The sequence below is a fragment of the Aulostomus chinensis genome, chromosome 5 (assembly GCF_037954235.1).
Source record: "Aulostomus chinensis isolate RoL2024-O1b breed Wild chromosome 5, RoL_Achi_v1.0, whole genome shotgun sequence".
Classification (NCBI taxonomy): domain Eukaryota; kingdom Metazoa; phylum Chordata; class Actinopteri; order Syngnathiformes; family Aulostomidae; genus Aulostomus; species Aulostomus chinensis.
The window spans coordinates 25,478,986-25,497,822 of record NC_141324.1 but is presented as its reverse complement, the minus strand read 5'-3'; the positions used below and the strand labels follow the sequence as shown (position 1 = coordinate 25,497,822).

Genomic DNA, 18,837 nt, shown 5'->3' with positions numbered 1-18,837 from the left:
ATACAACCTATAATTATCATTGAGAGAAACACACTCATTATTGTGTCACCTGCCGTAAATCAGTCTATCCCATGAGGTATGTTGGTGTCAAGAAGGTAAAAAACCCATCTGGATAGAACAAGTTGGTACCTGTAGGGGGTTTTAGCAATAATACGCCAGATTTATTTTCCTTTCAATGACAATGACAATAAGGCATCAGGTCACAATCTATATTCATGCACTTCACGTGCTGTCTTGAAACGTAGTAACATGTCAGATGATTTATGTTAATGAGTAAATGTGCACCCAGCAGGAGCAGGACAGCTCTGTGCTTTATCCAGTCTAATTAATCCCTGGAGTGTGTGCTGTCCATGTGGAGGGTCACAGTCTGTCACCCAGACTGAGTGATGGTCTGTCAGGCGGGTTAAACCTTATCACAGACCTCGTCGTCCACAGAGCTGTGTACAATCAAGTCAATACAAGAGAAATTTAGTTTTGTTTCAACTGTTGTTTCTTTAAATAACTGCGTTTACGTGATATATCATCCAATGCCATCAAAAATCTCCTCCTAAGTATTCATATCATCATTATCACGCTGGAATATGTACATTTGCGCTGACATTATTGACTTTATATTTTTTATCCAGTGTTTCCATCGTGTAGTGTTTCTTCCTACATTCTCTTTTCTTCTCATAATGGGAAGTTTAGTATTTGATGAGGATCAGGATTTTGTGTTTTTGTGCAAATATTATTAGAATTATGCTTAAAATGCTACATGATTTTTAGATTATCCATCTGCCTGATTCATTTAATGTGATTTCTCAGCAATGCCCCTTTAAAAATAATTTTTAAAAAAATTGGTCGTCAAGATTTTGGTGGTCAAAGGTCAAGGTCACCATCCCCTCACATAAACTCTTTACCTCTACAATACCCTTATTTCAACAATTTGCCACGTAAGTCAACAGGTACTTCACGATGAACTGAAAATATTTCAATGATCGTAAGTCACTGTAAACTCACATGAATTCTTACGAAAACCTGGAGGACATTCCTTCAAATATTGACCAAACATTCACAGGGAACTCAAGGATGCCCCAAAATAATTTTGGCAGTCCACGCTGAAGTTCTCGAAGCAACTTTGCTTCAGTGTTTAAGGTCTGTTTTCCCGAATTTGGTCAAAGCTGTAAAAGCTAAACCTCAGGAGGTGGAGAAAGTGTTAAGATGGCTGTTAAAACGCGTTTTAAACCAGCGTGTCACCTGCTGTACACCACTGCTGTCACTCACAAGAGGCGCCCGTTTAGGAGCAGCAGTGGTCAAATTGAGTACGAGGGGGCGCACACATCACATATTCATGCCCTTGTTCCTGATGAATACAATATACCAACCAGGCTGGGTGTGAAACACTCAGAGAGCCGCATTCATCAACCTGTAAGCCAAGGGCAACACACCAACACAAAGCAGGTGAAACACTCACATTCCATGTAGCGCTTCCTTCCTATTGAGTTGGATTCAAGTTAGAAAGTAAGATGTCAGAGGGAAAATTATCACAGAGGTCAGTCCAAAAAGTTTTATTTTGTAAAGGGGGCAGTCGTAGGAGATGAGAAAACATGAAACATGGTGCGCTACTAAATGATATATTCAAATGTACATGACATTCAAAGGGTATTACAGTTATCACTCACACATTTTTCCACACATGAAGTAAGTCTTCATTCCAACATGTCTTCCAAATGTAAATCAATAAAAAGTTTGTATATTTTCCAAAATAAAAATATGTATCAACACAATAAACAGCTGGGATGTTTAAAGAAAAAAAAAAAAAAAACCTGCTGCATGCATGAGTGATTAATTTTCTTGAGTTGAAAAAAATGTTTTAAAAACCAGGAGGGGAGAATGGTTAACATATTCTTATTAATAAGAAAATTTTAAGCTGAATCTTGCCCTTTTGTCTTCCAATGATAGACTCGTTAGCAGAAACTGTATTGTTTCAGTCTTTATTCACTAGAATCGATAGGAAATATAAGAAACTGCTATTAATTAGAACTTCAGTGGTCCTGGCTAGCCATTACAAACAGAACGTGTCGAAATGCCTCATGAAAATGACGGCCAAAAATAAATTACACATTTGCCAAAACCTAATACACAGACTGTATGGGATGTTGGGGCATGGGTGGAAGGGTTGAAATCGATGTAGGACTCGAACAACTGGCTGAATGACTAGTCGAATACACTGTGAATGAAGCTCCTCTGGATGTGTGGCGTCTAGAAGTACAGCTGTAGAGTGAGTAAAAAGGTCCCAAAGTAGAAACTGCAGTCTTAACATGTGCCATACTTTAAAATGTAGAGGAAAACACCCTTACACTCATCAATATGATGAGCAGAAAAGTCCCAAACCAAAGCTTTGAAGTCTTTATTTTTGCTATCGGGGAGAGGAAAAAATACTCGAAAACAAAAATAAAACACAAAACAGGAGAGGGAGGGAAGAGACGACTCCATATATGACGCTGATTGCAGAGAAGATGAACTGCACAAGTTGGGTGAGACACTCCGGCACAGGGGGTTATTTCCTGGAGCTAGACTTCTAATATCCAAAAGTACTGGTCTGGAGGACCATGTTGGTCAAGGGGTGTCCATGGAGATGCCTACAGCAAAATGCCTCAACAACAGCATCTTAGCAGGCTGTCCAACAGTGACGCTATGTGCTTCCTGCAGCCTGGCTCTCTCCTCCCTCTGAATTACCTGCAGGAAGACAGTGGCCGCAGGTTGGCAAAGACAGCACCTGGGGGTGTCACAATTCTACAGATCCTAGAAACGGTTGGACTTCTGATTTTAAGGTCAGAAAAAAAATATCAATGAAGTTTTAGTTCATAAGAACACAAGTTATTTAAAAAGATAAGCTTAACAGTGTCATTTATACTGCGTTAAATGTATGAAACCAAAATACTTGTTTACACTGTACCGCACACTAAGGCCTGTATTTTAAAGTATTAGTTGGCCTGGGGAACTGACAGAGTAAAACCACTGACTTGTAGCAGGAGTGGAGGCTGAAGCAGAGGCAGAGGTATTGTCTTCCTCGTCACTGTCGTCCTCGTTGGACTGTGGTACCGCTGCCTCGGGGATGGTTGTAGCAGGGGCCTCGGGCTCCTGCTCCACTCTGCTCTTTAGGGCTAAGATACGGTGATGTAACGCTGCAGCCAGCTGACCTATGTCCTTAGAGCTACCCTGAAGGAGAGAGAGAGAGAGCAACAGGAATGGTTTTAACGTGGGACATGTGTTCTGTGAGTGTTGAATTTCAACACAAAAAAGCTTGACGCTGATGCTTAAGGTCTTCCTTCAAACTTAAAGGAAAAGAAGCTGTCCAATACAGCCTCTTGGGGGCCACTATGGCGTCTTCAAATGTCTTGTTTGATCAAAAGGACAAAGAAAAGCAGAAAGATCCTCTAATTGTTCACTCCACTTCATCACCGCAGCCATATTGACACTGTTGAAAGCCCTTGTATTTGCAATTACCACTCAGTAAAAAATGATTTTATTAAATTCACACAAACCAAACATTTCCTGCAGCTTCATATTTAAGTGATGAAACATGAGCTGACTCACTATGAAGTTTTTAAAGGAAATGTGTTTGTCAGCGAGCTAAGCCTTATTTGTTTACATTCCACATACAGGCTACTCACAGCATGACATGGTTAAGCTACCAACGCAGGCTTACTAGCAGCAGGCTACCATGTGGAGGAGAGTGAGCCCGGCCTAATGCTGGGATCCCACAACAGCCAGCTGTTTATAATGTTCTCACACGCCGATAAGAACCTGAGACAATCAGTGTCAAAAACAAGCACAACTTGACAGCTACTCATTTAAAGTATTCGTTAAGTGGTGGTGTTTTGTAATACGTACCGATATTAGGAAGACCTTGACCCCCTGGTCCTCTGTGTCCATGGCAGTGATTCGTACACTCTTCTCGCTGGCCTTGTCCACCTGCATCTGAGGCCAAAGCTTAGTGTTGAGGATCAACCGGAGGCTTCCCTGGGTCCTCATCACTGCAAGGTTAAAAAAACAAAACAAAACAAAACAACCTTATTGTACAGTCCACAATCACACCACACATCCACTGCTCTGAGGTCCAGTGAGTAACATGGAGAAACACCTCCCCCTTGTGTTCATGTCAGGTATTGAACAAACAGACACATTACCTCATCACGCCACACATATTGTGTATGTCTGAAACATTTAAGTCAGTAGGACATCTCTCAATTGCAGTGTGTCCTAAATGAAACATGAAACTGCTGATCTACTGTCCTGATGGTGAGGTGTTTGTAATTCTCCCAGGAAACTCCTGCAGGCGTGTTTACCTAGACGGGACTGTAGCGTGCCATCGTCTGTTGATGCCATGTCATTGAGCCTCAGTAAACCTCGACCTCTCTCTATCCACGACTGAGCTGTCTTCTCAAAAACATATAACTTGCACTGCATCTGAAATGAAAGTGAAGACAAACAAAGATTGCATCGTTTTCTACCTCGTTCATTTACGATGTGCCTTGAGTCAAATGAGCCCACCATCTACCTGTAAAACGTTGCTTTCCGATTCCTCTCCGGTTTTGACATCGACTTTCTCTAAGATGCACTTCTTGGCTGTGGCTTTGGTGTACGCTGCTGCAGACTCCTCCAAAGACTCTGACACGCTGTTCACTGGGAACAGAAAACACAGTGGTGAGAAAACTGCTGTTGCATCACATCAGATTAGCGGCAGATGTTCACATATAAACCAAAACGCTGGCTGCACTCTGAACTTTTGATTGACGCCACTTTGGAGCCAATATGAGCTGGAAGTCTTCTCCCTACAACAGCCAATGGCAGTCAGCTTTGAATGGTAGGGCCTACTCCCCTTCCCTCGTGTAACACTTGAGCCAATTTGGACAGATTGCGCCCATAATTGAAGCTTTGTAGAGCCTCTGAAATCCCAAGAAGGATCATATGGCATTTAAAAGGAATTTGTTTATGAATGACACAGTTGTGCATTTTTAAATACCCTGTTATACTTTATTATCTTGTGACCACAAGAGTGGTGAAGCCTGATCTCACTCACTCACCATTATTCTCAGGCATGAATGAAGAACACCACAGATTAGTGTGGTTGTTGTGGAGCACATTTATCATAATGATTAACAACTGTGCACACAGCAGCTTAGAATTGCTGAATTTATTCTAATAGTCTTGGCCAGAGCAGACAGTGAAAGACACACTGTCAAGCCGCATGAGTGTGGCTGAAGTACCATCCTGCTAAGTCACACAACCATTAATGTGTAACCAACAAAATAACAGAAAGCAGTCATTTTTTGGTGGGATTTTTTTGGGCCTGGGTTGTAATTTAACTTCATCTCTGGTTCTATGAAATCCAATATAAAAAAGGTCAGTGAATGAAAAGACAGTCTGTTGTATAACATCTTCAAATTGTGTAATGCAAGTCCAACATTTTCTTCGAGTTATCTGCTTTAATACGCGCCAGGCTGGATGCAGATGTGAGGCAGACGGTGGGGGCTAGAGCTGTGAAACCTGCATCTCAAATTACAGATGTATTCATTTTTAGCATTACACCCACGGCAATTTATGTGGGCTTATCAAACATCAGTTCACATCTTATTTTAATGCCAATATTACAACACTTTACATAACTTGTCCAATGTGAGGAGTCTCTACCATACAGTTATATTTCTGTTGAACTGCTGCAGTCTCAGGTCTTGCGTTTTTGTGTCTCTTTTAAATCTATTATTACTCAAGCCAAGCAGCAAACATTTCTCTGGTAATTGGGTTGGAGTTCTTACCCTTCTCTGGGGTTGTTTCCTGTGATGAGGGTTCAGAAGCAGGGGCAGCTGAAACCTCTTTATTATCCTCATTTGAGGACTCGCCCTTGGGGGGACTCTGAAAACAAAACAAATTTTGTTCAAAGCTCCATTATTGTTCTTGTTTTAAACACTGCAGAAAGCAGACAAGCTATTCAACAAGCTGGAAACACTCACCAGAACTCGTTCAGACATGTTCTGCCCAAACACAAATTTTGCCCCACTGTCTGTACTTTTTGTGGCATTTTTTGAACTGAAAAAAGCAGGAAAGAGAAAAAAGACCTTAGTAACTTGATGGAAGCTACTTGCGAACAAAATGAGTTGCTAAAAATACCTGAAAGGGGACACCATTTCATTCAGACTTTACCTTGGGGTAGAGATGTACTGTAAGAAATAATTAGTGCCCTCTGATTGAGAGTCCAGTGGCACGCTATCCTTTGACTTGTCTTCTGTATTGTTCTCGTCCAACTGCAGAAAGAGTATAATTATGTTGAATATGGAATTGTGTAGGATCCAAACAGTTTTTACAATTTCATTAAATTAAAGCCCTGACTAAAACATAGCATAGCAAATGAATGAGTGAGTCCACATTTCCAAATTGCCCGAGTTTTATCCGAACATTCCTAACATACCTGATCCAGAACAATGACACAAAATTATGAATAAATGTGTGATAAATGAATAATAATCACCCGGGTGTCTGTCACATTAGCATCTTCCCTCTCTATTACAAGCACGTATGAGAGTAAAATCTCACCTTTGCTCTGTCTTTGATATTCTGACCAAACACAAATGATATTGCTACATCTGCCTCCTTCTCTTTGCCGCCTCCATCTTTGTTACCACTTGCTCCATCTTCCTCATTTTCATGTTTCTGAAATTGGAACAAAAAAAGAAGAAGAAGCAGAGTCAAACTTGTATTTCTACTGCAGGCAGGTGGTTATATCCAACATATCTATCTAGGTAAAGTAAGCAATAGGCCATTTACACAGATCAGTGTTGACCTGAATGAAATTTGGTAGTACAGTGATTCTTCTTTTTTTTTTTAACGTAAATTTGTTTTTGACTCGACAGTTCTTTATTATAGTGGAGTATGAAAATACCAACAAAGAAAAGCTGTAGCTCTGTTATGAATATTTTACATCCTAAATCTTTTTTCTACGTTCTGCCTGAAACAAAGGAGTAAAACCTGAACTAAAGATGTTTTGCGATGCCCAGCCTGAGATGATGGACAGGATGAGCTCGTCCTCACCAGTGACTTGGTCAGGGTGGCTGAGTGCTCTGTGTTGTTCAGGAAGAGGGACTGGGTCACAGGTATACCATCTGACGACTTTTTGACACCGTTAGTTCCACAACTGGAGTCTAAATAAACAGACAGAAAAAATAAAGTAATGCAAATGTAGCCCACATGCAGGAAATACTTGCAATATAAAAGCTAACAATGCTTAAGGTTAAATGAATACGTTGTCAGAAAAAGCAGATTCAAATTATGTTGGAGAACATTTCAAGTATCAAGTTAATGATACATACTGGACTCTAAATGTGATTTTGAGGGTGGCGCCTGAAGAACTGCAGGGCGGAGAACACTGCGTTGCTGCTCCTTGGGTTTCTGACTTGGGACGCCTGCAAAAGCCAACTTACTTGTTGGATTTCCAAGTCTCATACGTTTCTATACAATGTTGTGTAATAGTTTTACATCTGAAAGTCTAAATGTACCTATTCCATTTCTGAGAGTGCATGCTTGGGTTCAAGTGTTGTTGTTGTTTTTTTTGTTTTTACTTTAATCAAGACAATGTAGGAAAATACTACAAGACATCAAACACAAACCTGAACTTGGTGCCTGCCCATGTATGAGAGTTGGTGGCTTTAAACGGAATCCCACAGGTTTCTCCTCTGGCAAGATGGAAACAACAAGGATAAATGAAAATTCCCGAGTACGCTAGCAACCATAGATGCATCCGTCTGTCTTGACACCTCTTTTACCACAATCCTTGAAGACTGTTCACTCTTCTTTGTGTTTTACTCAAACTCCTGAGCAGTAAAATGGCTGGCTCAAGGGCCTTTGAACCTTCTCTACATCTGCGTCTCAGTGGCTTTACTAGATTTACATGACCTGGTCCTAATTAGGGCTAAAGCTACAAGTATCCTCTTTATCATCAACATTCACAAGATCCTTCCCGTTTCCAGTGAATATAACTTGAGTTTCACAATCTGGGCTACATTTTCAACCCAATAACCAGCAGTTTCAAGTCTTAGGATGAAGCACTACACTAGACAAAGCTGTACCACTGAGATGTAAAACAAACTACACAAGGAATCAATGTTTAGAATGTCAAGTTTGACCACATCATCAAGATCTCTGGTTTGAAACTGAAGTTACAAATTATTACTTTGGACATTTTGCAAAGCTAGACTGGCTGTGATGAAGTTCAGCATAAAAGACTTTGTTATAAAATCAATCAGCAGTTATAACATAGTACACACACATGCACACACACGTTGTGATGAAACTTGAGAAATGCAACCAACAATTAAATGCTTTCATAATGTCCATGATAGGACTCTGAATTTACAACTGACTTTTTGTTATTGTGACATCCTCTTTAAAAGACAATACTAGCCATTAGCTTGCAAGACATAATACACACAGACACACACCACAGCAGCCAGAGGGAGAAGGGGAGGTGGGGGTTGGGGTCACTTCTTCGTCCAACTTTGTACTTTTATGAGACTGAACATTTTCCTCTATTCATGCAAATATCAGTGCTGCAGAGCAGGTAACTAGTATGAGTAGAAGAAAATTACAAATAAAAAAGTAATCACAGTTGCATTGATATTTAACCAAATGCTGTTGTTAAACAATCTTAAGTCAGTGTTTTGTGTCTCATTTAACCTTCAAAACCAAGATTCAGTGCAGTGGGCCTTTGAGCTATAAAGGGGAACCACTGGTGGTCGAGATACCTCACCTGGCTCAGAGTCAGAGTTCCCAGTAGGAGACTGGCAGAAACTTGAGGGCATGAATACATTGTTCTTGGGAACTGCAAAGTAGTGGACAGGAATTGCACTCAGCATACAAATCGTCTTGTACACCAGAAGCAAGAACCAAGGGAAAAAAAGCAAATGCTTTGCTTAGTCACCACGTGCCCTTACCAGAATGTGGGGGTGGGAATGATGAGGTTCTCTCCCTTTTCACTGGGGGGCAATAACTTCCCTCGTCTTTATCTGAATCTGAAAGTGGTAGCAACATATCATCAATATCCTGACTTTAACTTATGAGAATGAAAATATTAACAAAAGAATCAGTCAGTTTGGACCCTAGATTTACCCTCTCCATCCTCTGCACTTGAGCCCTCTGCAGATCGCTGGAAGAAAAACCAATGTTTGAATTTCATGCATCTTAAAAAGAGGTACCTTAAGTTTTCAAAGTATTAAATCAAATACTTTCATCAAATAACCCTCCTTGGTTTTCAGTCTGGAGCTGTGACATATCAAAGGTAAAGGTGATAGTAATTCAAAGAAAATGCTCATGACAGAGATCAGGCACTTCTCGTCAAGCTTATTAGTATTGCTACTGGTGAAGATGATAAGCTCAGTCAGTTCAACACCTCTTCTTTAATGTATGCATATTCAGTCCAGACTGAATATCAGTGTACAGTCTGCAAAATAGTGGAAGAACACTTCAAAAACAGAGGGAAACTTACCTTCTGTGCTTTATCTTTTTGAAAAACAAACACAGGAGGCGCTATAGCAGGCTTGTCTGTTAGGAGAAAACAAAGGCTTGTCACCAAAGAACTACCTCAAGGTATACAGCAAATCAGTCTTTGAGTGTTCTTGATTTGAAGGATTAATATAAAACAGCTACAGCTCAGCCTTCTCAATCTGTGGTCTACAATAATCCCTTTTAAATAACTGTCTTGATGACACCTTGAAAGTTATGTGCAGTACGACATTTGAGGTATCACAGGAATTACCAAATTGTGTGAAGCCTTCCAAAAATTTAAGAGGATCCAAAATACATCAACAATATCAACAAATTCATGAGCTCGCGGTGGAAAAATATTGTTTCCATTCCTGAGCCTTTGAGGCAAATTTTCATGACTAAACATTAAGATATTTTTACATATGAAAAATAAGAATTAATATCCATGTCAAAACATACCAAAGCATATTAACTTCTGTGTGGTTTGTGTGAATTAATTCAATCTGTAAGGAACCACTCATACTTTAGTTATCATGAATAAGTGGAGCACACATCCATAAAATATATCCAAATTAGCCCTTTTGATAAGACTTTCAACCACATAAGACAACTCTTGCACTCATAAGTGCAAGAGTTTTTTGGTTTCTTTTTTTTACAAGGGAAAGTAAAAATAAGAGGAGACTGGATAAAGCACATGAACACACACAAATTTACTCCCTCAATCAGACTATACCACATTACTCAGAGGTCACATTATGCCACATATACTGATAATGATTGATCTGATTTTGCAACAGTATCATCACATATGAATAAATTAATGCAATAAGACAACGGTGTCCATATAATCAAATAAAAACTGGAAAAGACATCAAACTTTCACAACAGCTACTTAAAAATGTTGTTGTTTTAATAAATCGCTGAGAAAAACGTCGTTACATCCACTTAGTATAGCGCTGGATGAGGCAGGTAATAATTTCATGTCACCTGAAAGCACCTAATGCGTCTACCTTCACACTGTCACCTCTGTAAGATGTGTAATCCTATAACATTAGCAGACAAAGGTTTTCTCAGTCTGGGTAGGGCCTGAGCAGGTGTAGCATCGCTGTCGTTTTGGAGCCTTGCTGGGGGTGTAAATGAATGCGGTAACGTGCAAACTGTTCAGCTATTACCATCTGAATCTCACACCCTCGTGGTTATCACTATCTATTTATAAATGCGATTAAACACATTTAATAGGAGAAACCTGAAAAATGTACTGTGACCTATATTTAATCACCCATTTGAGTACCTTTTTGCAGTTTGCAATCACCTAAATCGGCTAATGCGTGTTAGTAATCCTGAATGAAATATCATTCAATGAGGAAATACAGGTAGCCGGAGATGTTCCCGGCTTATATCCACATGCTAGCACTTACACATTATCTGACCCGATCCAGGAAATAGTCCGCGCCACCGGTTGTTCCGTAAAGCCGGACGCAGGTTAGCTTATTTGCTATAGTTAGCATGCTAATGCTCTCCATCTCGCATGACTCATCTCGCCCGACCAGCAATGACAACAAGATCCTCATTGAATTCTGCACTCATTGACATATCAAGTATCCTGTGTGGGTATCGATCACATATTTAAAAAAATATATATATCCACCTTTACACTCACGCGTTGACCGACGAGTTTCTCTCTACGCGCCCAAATAGACGTCAAACAGTCCTGCAACTGAACGCTAACAACATTAACCAACACGCAGGAGCTAGTTCAGTAACGATTTCTTTTCATATTCCACAGCTGATAACATTGAACTACAACGTTAGCTATATCTGTAGAATACTTCTATGGGCCGAAAGGGTTGTATCTATAAGAAATTTAACTCAAAACAGCTCACTACAGATTGCAAAACACACTGACTATAAATAGCCGGGTGCTAGCGTTAGGAAGTAAGCCAGCTAGTAGCAGACAGTATTCGAGGGCGTTCCGTAGCATTCCAGATATTACACATATCCCAGCATTTAGCATGTTAGCCTAGTAGCTAACGTTTTAGTCTTGTAAACACCACGAAGCTGTAATGCACTTGAGTCCAAAATTAACCAACGGTCGAGTTGCTTCATTTCACTTTCCCAATGTGCAGATAATGAAAAGGCACCGTTCTTATCGCCACACAGTCAGTTTTGTTTTTCTCACACTGCCACTTACTCACCTTCGTTTGCCAAGTCCGCCATTTTACTTCGACGCACACACCCACAACCCACCGCGCAGATAATACAAGTTGAGGCAGAAATGTTTTCAGTGGCAGGGAGCACGTTGCCACCGTTTACTACTGCAGGGCGAACCCATAATTTCTCCTACTCCTGCCAATATACCACAGAAAATAAACCACTAAATGTTGTCTGCCCATCGCAAAAGCCAGGTTGTTATTTCCAGCTGAAAACAGGAGCAGATCTCAGTGAGTTTGGACAGTCCAGGCAAAGTTGCTGGAGCAACTCTTCACACTAGAGGAAACGAGCATTTATATATATATATAAAAAATCCTTTATATGTCCTACCTAATTTCTGATGACTTAACTGTATTTAATTTTAACATCAATGTCAGATTCAGGCTGTTTTATAATTAGTTTCATGATGACACGTAGTTGTCTCCCACAGGGTGCTTGTGAGAGCACTTCTGTCTTTTTGCTTGGTCCTCTTCCTGTTCCTGTCCCAAATTTGACTTCTTTGGCCTGTGGCAGCAGTATTTTAGTGGCTCCAGGGTGCAGTCCTCTCCCACAGGTTTCCTTGCTATCCACATGATAAATAGTCAATCCATAGATTTGAAACAAGGATTAGATGCAATTTACAGGCCTGTAAACGTTTGAAAAAAGAATGAATTGCAGCAAAATCTTGGGAAGAAATCATGAAAATTTAATTCATTGAGACGTGGTTTAATGTTTGGATACCTGAATATTTGAGAATACGTAATTCAGGTAATTCAGCTGACTGAGAAAAATCTCCTTTGGTTAACATAGATTTAATTTTACTACATGTTGATGTTGTATCATGTTACGATGCTTTTCTGTGATACATTTTGACACGGTTAGACTTCATTTTTTACGCGGAATCACATTCTTTAAATGTGGGGAATAGTCATGGAAATGAACTGGCATAAATGCCGTGGTCCCTCGCTGCTTGAAATAAAACTAGTAAAATCCCAAAAGAAACTTTATTTGTTTAAATGAGCCTGCACAGCGCTAGAGGCTTTTCCATATTGGAGTCGGAACTCTATTTGATGTTTTCTGTTGTTAGTGCTGAGAAGCTTGTGATCCCAACAAACAGACGAACAACTGCTCTCATGTGTCCCACTGCTATTTTCTGACAACAGATTTTGTCATAGATTGATTTATTCTTTTCCTCCCTAATTCTCCAAGAACATCATTAATCAACTAAATCTTGTTAAACAAAGACCGCAGTGAGCAATAATTTTCTAGACAATTTTGTCACAGTCCTTCTATAAAAATACAAATACTTGTGGAAGTTTTGGCCCGTGTAAATAGTTCTACTAAAAAAAAAAAAAAAATTTTTAAACATGAACTCACAGTTCCACTTAGGCCCACCGGCTCTTTTTCTTTGTTTAGTTGTCATGGAGACAGCTCTGTTGTCATCAATCACTGCTGCCATTATCAGTGATGACAACATGACACGGCCTTTAGGAATCAGACAAATTGCCAAATGGAGAAGGAGGAGGTGGAAATGCTATGCAGACATGACAATCTGCTCATTGTGCACGAGCGAAAGCAGCTGTGTGACAAGATGAAGATTTTAACACCAAAGCACCAGAGCAGGAGAACTTGTTCCAGGTCCCAGGAAAACAAAAGACTAATTCTGACAGGAGGGATGTGGATTTGATAGCAAATTTAATCAGATCCCAATGATTCCACTTTACAAAAAAAAAGAGAGCAGATGAGGAAGGGCTTGTCTCTATTTACCTCTCTGGGATACATTGATCTGACACTGATATCAGATATGGATCCAGTACTGACACAAATAGTTGGATCGAGTATTGGGGACAATGAAAACAATCTGTCATTTGTTTATACTTCTTGTAGCTATTTAAGTTTGTTTGCACAGTTTTCTGTAATTTGTTGCAGTCCAACTGGACTGAATTTAATCATCCTGTCCATAAGTTTTATATGCATTTATTTGATGCATATTTAACAGTTAGGAGAGCAACAGTTGTTGCCTTATACGTGAAATAATGGGCCTTATTCATGACATTTTCTCAGCATAAATGTATTCCTATTTATGACTTTTTTTTAACCATTGGCGGCTATAAATGCCCAAAGCAGGAGAATTTGCACCTGAAAATCACCCAGATGTCAAATACTTTAATGTTTCAAGAGATAGATGTAAGTTGCAAGGAGTTATAAATAGGCATCAGGCTTTGCCTCCTGTCTGTAAGATTAAACTGAGGGATAAGAAAAAAGTTCTGTAGTGTTGAAGAAGAATACGCACATACAGTCAGAACACTACCCATTAAGGTAGTCGACACCCAGAAACCCAGGACTCAGGGATCAAACATGTATGAGGACTGAACAGTTTGACTGGTTGTGCCTTCCTTCCACCTCCAGGTGGTATCCATCGTATCAAACCATCAGAAACACACACACACACACACACACACACACACACACACAGGGCTGTAACATTATCTCACAGAAGAGTAGGTCTTTCTTGATTATATATTTACTGCCGTAACTGTGCAGGTTTGCTTCAGTCCATGCAAAATATACAGGCTAGGCCAAGAGAAGACGTGTGCATTCAATTCAGTATCACTCAAAGCAAAGGTATTTCTTTTATCTTATTGATTGCATAATGCTAATTTAATCATCAAACATCTGCAAAGTTACATTACACTTAAAATCGAAACAGTTTAGAAGACAGATTCAAACAGCCATGCACAATCTTAACCGCGCATGAAAGATTATTGTTATGAAAGGAAATAAAGAAAAAATAAAACTCCAAAGCTCACCCACTTTAACAATCAGCCTTTAATGTCAAGAATGGAAATAGCTTGCTTGGTTTTATGTCCCGTGTTTCCCATCAAGTGCTTTGTGTGTATCCTTGAGGTCTAACATGTTGAATGAATTTCCTTCCTCATAAAACATTTGCAAAGCCCTTTTTTGAAACCAGCATTGTTTACACCGGCTTGTGTTAGTGCTCTCTTATTTGCTGCTCTTTCAGAAGTTGCATTTACTCTGCTGTGAATCAGGCCTGCACGGTTCTGTGGTGCTGATTGATTCCTCGAGGTGTAAACACAGACATGTCCACTCTGATCAGACCCAGAGATGACACTTGAGAGAGATTTGGGGGATCCTCAATAAGAACAAGCTAAAGATTTGTGCCCCTTTCATGATCCACATGTTAACGTCATCCATAAAAAGCCAATGTAATTCTTGTTAGCTGCCACCAGAGGGCAAACTAGCATTAAAAGCTGGCAGATGGCCTCCCCTTCACAAATACTACATTTGCTTATGTGTGTGTGTGCGCGCGTGTGTGTGTGTGTGTGTGTGTGTGTGTGTGTGTGTGTGTATTATAATGGTATTTTTCAATATGTTTCTTTGATTTTACAAGTCAGTCAATGGACATGTTCACAATGTCTTGTGAGTTAAGTTTATCCCAGATTCCATCCATCCATCCATTTTCTTCTGCTTATCCTGTTAAAGGTCACAGGGGGGCTGGAGCCTATCAGTGGCTTTCGGGCGAGAGGCGCGGTTCACCTTGGACAGGTCACCAGTCCGTCGCAGGACCAACACATATAGACAGACAACCATTGGCTCTCACAGCCACGCCTACGGTCAATTTAGAGTATCAATCAGCCTCGTCCCCTCTTGATGTCTTTGGACTGTGGGAGGAAGCCGGAGTACCAGAGAGAACCCACACAGGCACAGGGAGAACATGGAGACTCCACACATAAAGACCCCGTGCCCGAGTATACCAGATTCAACCAAATCAATTCAACAACAACACTGGAAAAGACTCCACCGGGACATTTCTGCTCAGGCCCAAAATAAAAACTTAACACTTCTTAAACAAAACTTTCAGTCTTCAAAGTAACCCACCACAACTTGAACCATCAGAAGGAGTACATCAAAGTGTATAAACATGCCGTTCCATGTTGCCGCCAGGTTGGCCTCAGTTTTCACATAGTCCTGCTGAAAGTCCAGCAAACACCACCAGAAACACGATGTTGATGAAGTTAATCAAGACATCCTCAGAACATTTTTGTCTGGATAATTTCAAAATCTCAAACTTCTATATTTACAGACCTTGTCAGCCCCCCCCCCCCCCCTATGAAGTTGTTATTAACTGCGGCCCTTCTCCGCTGAGAAACTAAACCCATTTATCATTACTTTCTCCACCATTCTCACTCAGCCGTAGATCACACACTAAATTTAACAGCTCTTTTACAGACCCAAATTGTTCCCATATTTGTTCTTTGTGAAAGGGACCAAGTGCTAGAAAAAAGAGAGTTACACATAAAACACCAAGTGAATACAGACAGAAACATAAATATTTGTCCAATTATGGTTAAAGAAGAATAAGTTGAGCACATTTCATAAGAATAATGGTTGCACAATTCTTTTTGGAAAGAATTACACCTCAGATATCCCTCCAGGCACAACTATGACAAGCCACTGCATGTGTTTGCCTCAGAGGGCCTTCATCTGTCAGAGAGCTTGGCTTGGGCTTTCAGTAACAGTTTTGCTTGGATTGCGATAATTCACCATGGCCAAAGTCCACTGTAAATCAGCTGTGGACATATAGTGGCTAATTATGTCCCAGCTAAGTTTCTACTTTCTTTTTTTTTTTTTTTTTGCAAGATAATATCAAAATATATACCATTTCCATCCATCCATTCCACACATAGACAAGCATTCACTCTCACAGCCACGTCTGTGGTCAATTTAGAGTATCCAATTAACCTCGTCCCCTCTTGATATCTTTGGACTGTGGAAGGAAGCCAGACTACCTGGAGAGAACCCACACAGGCACAAGGAGAACATGCAGACTCCACACAGACAGACCCCGTGCTCCTGCCGAGGCTCGATCCAAGGCAAGGCAAGGCAAATTTATTTGTATAGCACCATTCGTACACAAGGCAGTTCATAGTGCTTTACAGAGGTAAAGAGAGACTTGAAAGTTAAAAAGTTTAAAATCGAATAAGTGAATTAAAATATTCAAAAGTCATATAAAGTCAATAAAACAGTTTCAAATCAATTCGACAGCAGACAAATCAATAGTAAATCAATCCATCAATACCAAATCACCCAGATCAATACCAAATCAATACACTATAAGAGGGCTGCAGTAAACAGCAGTGTTTTCAGCCCTGATTTAAATGAGCTGACAGTTTATGCACACCTCAGAGTTTCAGGGAGTTTGTTCCACAGGTGTGGACCACAGAAGCTGAAAGCAGCTTCACCCTGCTTGGTTCTGACCCTGGGGACACTGAGTAGACCCGTCCCTGATGACCTGAGGGGTCTGGATGCTTCATACCCAGCCAGCAGCCCTGACAACCTTCTTGCTGTGAGGCGACAGTGCTGACCACTGCACCACCGTGACAATAAAAAAACATAATAATTGTCAAATCCACAAGCACATTTCCAGAGCTTTAATGCTGAGTCCTCTTAAGTATAAGGTTAGATACTTTCTATCATTTTTTAGTCCTGGTAATAGTTTATAACCATTTATCAAGTACCCCAACACTTTGATCCTGTTTCACAAAAAAGTCCAAGAAAGACAGAAAGAAAGAAAACGCTGTCATGACACTTTATTTTTGTTATGGATTTGTTTTATTTCTAATGTAATAAAAGTTGTGAATGCTTTAATCTGTCATTTATTTATAATTTGGTTGGATTCCAGCAAACATAAACTAAAAATCAAAGACTTCACTGTACTGCAATAAAGAGGCCCTTGCCTTTGGTGACCACTAACCTTTCTAAAATAGCTTAATGCTCCCAGCTGGAAGACAACCACAGGATTTCAGATTTCCTGTATTCTTCTGTTGTCTCATCATCGCATCCTAAAAACGTGACTGCTTCAAAAGCAGTGAAATGTAAAATAAGACATTAATCAGAGGAACATTATTTCATTTTTGGATCTCTTTCCTCTGTTTGTTTTCATTTGTTGTTTAAATGGTTGCTACACGTTAGATCAGTATCATTATTCAGTCTACAGCGCGTGAGACAGCTCTGTCCTCATCTCCTCTGTAGCGTTTCTGTTCTGTGTGCCAAAATAAAGCTTCTCACACACTGATGAATGACTTTCTTGGAGATGTAATTCTTCATGTGCCTGTAAATTGACAGGAACTGCAATGAAATGACATGTATTGTTGGAGGGAATTGCTGAAGACAACCCAGTGTAGCATCTCAAATCGTGAAACCAAGCTCCTTTGGCAGTGGACCATCATCTTCTGACAAACATCCAAGGTTATTAATCCATCATAACCACAACTTCACTTTTCCCTGTCGGCATTAGGGGCCGTCTTACCAACAAACACTGGAGACTCTTTAATTGCTGTATGAGGATCAAACTCAGACAGCAAGCTCAGAGGAAGACCAGAATCACATTCCCTCTATACGACTTCATGCACAGTCATGTGTGTTGAAGGAGAAACACACAACTGAAATGAGCACCAGTAGCCTCAGGCAAAAGAAAGCAAAAGGGCAGTTCCATTGAACGCCTCATTGGACTTAAACAGGGTGGATGTGAGTCCCAGCCAGAGTATAAATAGTGAGCAGCACTATCAGATGTCCAGTCAAGCACTCAGAGCTCATTTGTATCTGTCACAAAGCATTCAACAAAAATCCAAGAAGAACACAGCGACCTAAATTCAAAAGGTTAAGGCAAAGATCTTGGGTGGGTACGTGATGGGACAACACTGACACGTTATTTAAATACAGGAAGTCTTCACGTGGCATTTTATTTCTGAGTCAAGTACAACTCAAGAGTCATATACCCATTAGTTAGGGTCCTCTGAGAATTTAGAAGTTGAGACAAGCCTGATTAATCCATTATGTTCTCGGGTTGTCCATCCAAACGTCTGCTCATTCTGTCACTAATGGAGTCTCTCTTGAGGGAGTTTATTTTGACTTAAATGTTCACTTGGACTCACGGATGAGTTGAAAAAATTTTGGTCGTCAAAGGTCAAGGTCACTGTGACCTCACATACGCACCATATCTCAGACCACTTTGAGGAAAATTTCTCCCCATTTGTCACAAATGTCATAAAAATGAACTGGGAAGATGTTGGCGGTCAAAGGCCACTGTCACCTCACACAAACCTC

The 18,837-nt window shown here is 40.2% G+C and overlaps 1 protein-coding gene across 2 annotated transcripts; it reads right to left on the bottom strand.

Annotated features, from left to right (window-relative positions):
- Positions 1–1,532: 1,532 nt before the first annotated feature.
- On the bottom strand, positions 1,533–11,794 carry ranbp3b (RAN binding protein 3b). 2 transcript variants are annotated; one of them, XM_086204208.1, is made up of 17 exons: positions 11,715–11,789; positions 9,521–9,576; positions 9,145–9,181; positions 8,970–9,047; positions 8,786–8,857; positions 7,647–7,712; positions 7,350–7,442; positions 7,072–7,181; positions 6,577–6,693; positions 6,187–6,287; positions 5,997–6,072; positions 5,802–5,898; positions 4,544–4,668; positions 4,332–4,452; positions 3,877–4,019; positions 3,006–3,201; positions 1,533–2,718 (listed from the first exon to the last, which is right to left on the bottom strand). In XM_086204208.1, the coding sequence occupies exons 1-17, from the start codon at positions 11,734–11,736 to the stop codon at positions 2,675–2,677; spliced, it is 1,554 nt and encodes a 517-aa protein (XP_086060334.1). In that variant the 5' UTR covers positions 11,737–11,789; the 3' UTR covers positions 1,533–2,674. The 2 variants fall into 2 exon arrangements, with proteins under 2 accessions (XP_086060334.1, XP_086060335.1); XM_086204209.1 differs by lacking the exon at positions 7,350–7,442 and having other exon boundaries at positions 11,715–11,794.
- Between the last annotated feature and the right edge of the window lie 7,043 nt (positions 11,795–18,837).